Below are 5,340 nucleotides of genomic sequence, written 5' to 3'. Positions count from 1 at the left end.
TAAAAATATTAGGGGGGTCCTTCCGGTGAGGGGTCCTTCTGGACGTTCCCCGTATTGACATCACTGACCTATAAGAAAAAAGATGAATTACTAATTACACATTTAAATGCTACAGTGCTGTTATCAAGCTGAAGACAACTTGGTAAACAGTTTGGTAGTATAATAGTGCACAAATGAACTTGGCTGTGGACTGTGTCCTTAAGTTTATCAACATGAAGTTGTTTTGTAATAAATAAAAAAATGAAATAAGAAGTATCAATTTAAAAAAAATCAATTTCCCTGTTAGTGACTATGAGTACTATACTATGGGTGGGTATGTAAGTATGTGGGTACTGTCTTCAGGGTGAAACCGGATGAAACAAATCAAAAATATACTCCATCAAGCAATACATAATAATAAATTACAACAGGAATTATTTTTAAGTACCTATATTTTTGAAGATTTAACAAATACAACAATACTACAATTTAGATTATGTACAATTTCTACAATTATAAATTTCTGTACACAATTATGTACATTACAATTAGAGATCCTTAGAACATAGCTTATTTGTATGGCACATATAAAAAATCTATCTCACAATAACACAGAAGATCATTTCAAAGATTTTGAGCTTTGCTGCCTGGACACTTAAGCAGATATACATCCTCCCCCGATCAATAATTTTATTATTGAATCATTATTAAATCAAAATTTCCACAAAATACAGTTTTATCATTCAATTCAATGAGTTTGTGGGTTAAAGGAGATGGTAACTGGAAACACAGTTGTGTTTTACTTGATCAAAATTTTGTAAACTAAATTAATTCATTCAATTTTTCTTTATATATATACACTAAACATAAACAGGGCCCATTGCAGTACCCAGCTTCATTCAACTTAAATATACTGAGCACCATAAAGAGGGGAAGTTCCTCCATCTGAATATCAAATAAATATGAAATTCCTGACTAAAATGCCTACAAGGCAAAGCACATCTTCAAAACTTGGATGTAGATAATTAATTTACATCAACATGTATTAATAAAATACAAGGAAGACTGATGACGATCACAGCAAAAATCCTACCCCCCTGTTTGCCTGCCGCTTAATGACTAGGCTTCCCCAGATTGACTAAAGCTCCTTCTGAGTCCATTTCCTTTCAATACTGAAAACATAAATTTCCATGGGTCTTTAAAAATTCATTATGGTTTTACAGAGCAACTCAAAATTTAAGCCAATTAAAATAAACTGCTCAAAAAATTTCAGGAAGACCAAAATTTAAAAGAGATACATTTCTTCAAATGTGTAAAACGAATTTGTACTCGAGCATGTAAAGTTTAAGGTGACATTGAAGATCCTTTCCTGTGCCTTTACATTTTAAAAATGTATGTGGCTTTCTCGAGCACATTCATGTTTTGTTTGTTCTGCCCAGCACTGCAGCACGCTACTTTATCAGAATACTGACGCTGATCCGACTAGAGTCCAGAGATTGATTGGCGGCTGCCAAACCAATGTCTTCAGTTTGGTCACCTCGGGCAAAAGCTCAGGTAAGAGAAGAGCAGGCAGTGGAGTGACAGGAATCTGGTAGGGTCAAGCCTGGAGTCGAAGCCGTCGATCTTGAGTACATTCACCTCGTGCTTGCTGTACCGAGAGTAGCTGAACGTGATCTGCAGAATGAAACCCCACGTTAGTTGAAGCTCAAATCACAACAACGATTGCTCCAAACATTCTCGCGGTTACATCGCTCACCTGCTCGTGCATCGTCTCCTGACGGATGAACTTCATGGGCTCAAAGTGCGAGTGGAACTGGTCGATGACGGTCAGCGGCTTCCGCAGCAGGTGCTCTGCGACACACAGGACGACAAATCACTTAGCATGGCCCGTCCGAATTTCAACGAGAAGAATAAAAGCCAAGGCAGAAACCGGACCGCACCACATCAAGCCCATCAAGCGGAGCTAAGCGACCCCAGATTATAAAACTCAAATGTCCCGCCGGCCGGCTCGGGAGCCCACGGGGAACCTGCAGAGCGAGACAAAGCAGAATTCCCCCCGCGCACCCCACCCTCTATACCCCATTTTTCTAATCGCATCAGCTTTGCCTTCATTAACCAACGTTGGGCCCCATGAGAAACGGGTCGACATCAGTTGGAGAGCAAAAGGTGGGGGGAGAAAATACATAAAAAAAAATAATTCAAGCCATGCGGGATATTAAAAGTCGCCTTTCTGTTGAGTAAAGCCCACGGTTTATGTTCGATTGCGGAGTCTCCGCTGAAAGGAGGAGGAGCGGGGGGGGTACCCTTTCTCTCGCAGTGGGCCGCTCCAGACCAGACCGCCGGCGTCCAAACGAACCGCCGGCAGGACCAGCAGGACACTGCGGGACAGCCCGGGGGACAGGACGCCGCGCCGCGCCGCGCCGCCCGTTCCAATTAAGAATGTCGTGAAATACGAGCGTGGGGCGTTCCCCGTCGCCACGCGGCGCGGCGCAGACCACCAAAGGGAGGACCGGGGCGGCGCGGGTTCGAATGCCCCCGACCGTCTAGTAGTTTTACTTGTAACAACACTAAACACTATGCCTTCGACCATTGCCGTTTCGACTGGACGGGGACGGGCGCAGACGGCACCCCTCTTCCCACGAGGCCCTCCACGATCGATCACGCGTTACACAGCCAGCGTGCGTCAGTCCGACCCCGACGGTTGAACCTCTCGACCCGGGCAGCATGACACCCTACCTCAAGGTACCTCAAGGTACCCCCGAGCTGCCCTCCCTGGGACCCCCTCCCCCGCCCCCAACCTCCCTCTCCTTCTCTCTCACACGCACACAGACATGAACCCCCCGCCGGGCCGGGCCGGGGCCGCCTGCCAGCGCGCGCCCGATAAAAAATAAGGACTACCGATTGTTAACGCGTAGGGTACCCGACCCGACGAGGTACCCGCTCGGGCAGCCGGCAGGGCCCTGGACACGCTGGGCCGGGGCAGGCATTCACTCCTTTCAATTAGACCGGCAGGCTGGGAGGCTGGGCTGGAGCTCACGCTCGGCGCGGCCCTCTCTCTACGCTCCGCATGCTTCGCGCCAAATCTCTAACTCTTTGGAGAGCCATACAGCGGAAAAAAATAAAACCCTAACACCCCACATGGACTTAAAAACGCTACCCTGCCTCGCCCAGAAAATACGCCCGTTTGTTTCTCAGATTCATTTGACCATTTACGGAAGCTCAGCGCCTGCGAGACTCGGGGTAGGCCACCCCGCAGTGCATGCATGCACCGCAGGCAAAATGTTGCCTACCCATCAGGCGCTTGCAGAGCTTCCATAAGCTGCTGAACTCGGGAAGTTTCGTGACGGAGAATGAGGGCTTTACTTTCTAGGTGATCCGTTTGAGGCCTTAAGCCCTGAGCGTACATGACCACGACTACCAAAGGACCCTCTCACTTTTCTTACCAATAACGTATCCCATCGTGACGTCATCCGGGAGCCGAATCTTCTCGCCGATGCTGATGAACTTGCCGCCCCTGGAACACGAGAGACGGGTGGACTGTTATTAGACTGGGCAAAAAAGTACTAGACACACAAAATAACGAAAGCAACAATAGAATGCTGTTGTTTTTTGTTTCAAAACCAAAACCCACAGGCAGCGAGTTTTTGAGTATGTGTGAATGTGTATTAAATGAGCATGAGGTCGGTGGGAACGAATTCGGCTGCTCGTGCGCCCCCCCCCCCCCCCAAACCGCCGGATGACAAATCCACTCTGGCGCACATATAAATTGGCATGGCCAGTTGGAATCTGCTTCCAATCAGGGAATACTCGGCCGGGCCGGCGCAGAGCTGCGCAGAGCGCACCGACAACGACTGCGGCCGGACGACGACAGACCCAACTAAAATTCTTCCAAAATGCGTCTGCGGCGTCGTCCGCCGCGTCCGCCCCGCCCCGCGCCGCCCGGCCTGGCCAGGCTTCGATGCCCCATTCTTGATTTTTGGCCGGTCCGTGCTCATTAGGGGATTCCTTCGGGCGCGCGCTCAGCCACCAAGGACCCCTCCAGCGCAGTTATGTAAGGACTTGTCACCACTACACTGTGGGAGGAAAGGAGTCACAAGCGCACCTTTACACATACGTGAGATGCTTTTGTTTGTGACGCATGTTCGAACTCTAAGGATCCAACAGTAGAGCAGTACCACTATACTGCACTGTAGTGGGGCAGTTACTTAAAATGAATCACAGTCGCCAGTTTTTTTGTTGACAGCGGTACTAACTGTGCCCATGTCCTTTTCAATGTGTGCTCATGAGAATTAAAACTGATGTCGAAAATAACTCTCAGTGTACTCACCCTGCGACTGGCAGCATCTTGAGGGCGAGCGCCCGGCTCAGACAGAAGCCGGCGCCTCCCGTGGCGAACCAGAAGGAGATCTTCTGCTGCAACAACAAGAGAACGAGACGTTAGAAAGAGCAGTTGAGGTTGTATTCAGTTCGGAGGCGGTGGTACAAGGCAGGCGGGCCGGCCGGCCGGCCGGCCCCAGCCACCAAAAGTACCCAGTTAAAATAAATAAAATGATGAACCGATCCAATACGAGGAAGAAGCATAGTCATAGTCCGAGAGTGCGAGTGAGACGCGGGCCCGGCCGCTGCGACCGCAGGGTCCCGCAGCACCAAAGCCAGCGCCAGATCATTGCGTTGCGTGCTCGCGGCCCTCGTGGCCCATACCGTGCGCGGCGCCCATGGGAGCCGGGCTCCTCGCTGTGGTCCTGCCGGACCTCTCATGCCCGGGAACAAGGGGAGGTTAGTGGGGTCAGGAGATGCGGCTGCTGCGGCTACATGGCCGAAAAAGAAATGATGCCTCCATACGTCTCGCGTCCTCCTGGCTGATGTGCGTTTTGATAAATTAAATGGAAATTAAATAAATGTATGCTACAGTATCACTGAGGTATGCGCGCGCGCGCGCGCTCGGCGACCGGGGCGGCGCGCGGGGCTTCGCAGTCCCTGTCAGCCGCGATGATGTATTTATGTACATGTTTATGTATTTTCGAGTCGGCCCGTCGAAGCGCAGAGAGGCACGGCGACGACTCGAGGAGCGCTCATGACGGCCGACGCGGACCATTTTCCGAGAAACACGCCTCCGCGGACGGGGGCCCCTGATGTGAACACAATACGGGGCGCAATACCCACTCCGGTCGCGTCGGAGTGTTTGGTTTAGATTTCCCTTCCAGGGAGCTTCATGATTGACAGGAGGGGCGCCGGGCGCCTAGAGGACCCGCGCAGAGCCCGCGGCGGGACCGGCGCCAAAGCGAGCGGGCGCGGTGCCGCGGGTGCGCGAGGCGAGGGCACTCCGTCATTCTAATTGCTGGTGGTAGAGCGGGCGGGGCG

The 5,340-nt window shown here is 50.8% G+C and overlaps 1 protein-coding gene across 2 annotated transcripts in view; it reads right to left on the bottom strand.

The window, feature by feature from the left end:
* Positions 1 to 413: 413 nt before the first annotated feature.
* LOC113202473 (fringe glycosyltransferase) overlaps positions 414 to 5,340 on the bottom strand; it is a 37,231-nt gene continuing 32,304 nt past the window's right edge. The window contains exons 6-9 of one of the 2 annotated variants that reach the window (XM_026416718.2): positions 4,307 to 4,392; positions 3,423 to 3,493; positions 1,736 to 1,830; positions 414 to 1,653 (exon numbers count right to left, since the gene is read on the bottom strand). In XM_026416718.2, the coding sequence (XP_026272503.2) occupies positions 1,513 to 1,653; positions 1,736 to 1,830; positions 3,423 to 3,493; positions 4,307 to 4,392 (393 nt within the window). In that variant the 3' untranslated portion in view covers positions 414 to 1,512. The remainder of the gene's footprint in view (positions 1,654 to 1,735; positions 1,831 to 3,422; positions 3,494 to 4,306; positions 4,393 to 5,340) is intronic. The other variant, XM_052274455.1, reaches the window with a different exon arrangement.

The sequence above is a fragment of the Frankliniella occidentalis genome, unplaced genomic scaffold, assembly GCF_000697945.3.
Source record: "Frankliniella occidentalis isolate FOCC.00 unplaced genomic scaffold, Focc_3.1 Scaffold396, whole genome shotgun sequence".
NCBI classification, from domain to species: domain Eukaryota; kingdom Metazoa; phylum Arthropoda; class Insecta; order Thysanoptera; family Thripidae; genus Frankliniella; species Frankliniella occidentalis.
Note: the sequence above shows the minus strand (reverse complement) of the source record. Positions and strands in the feature narration are given on the sequence as shown.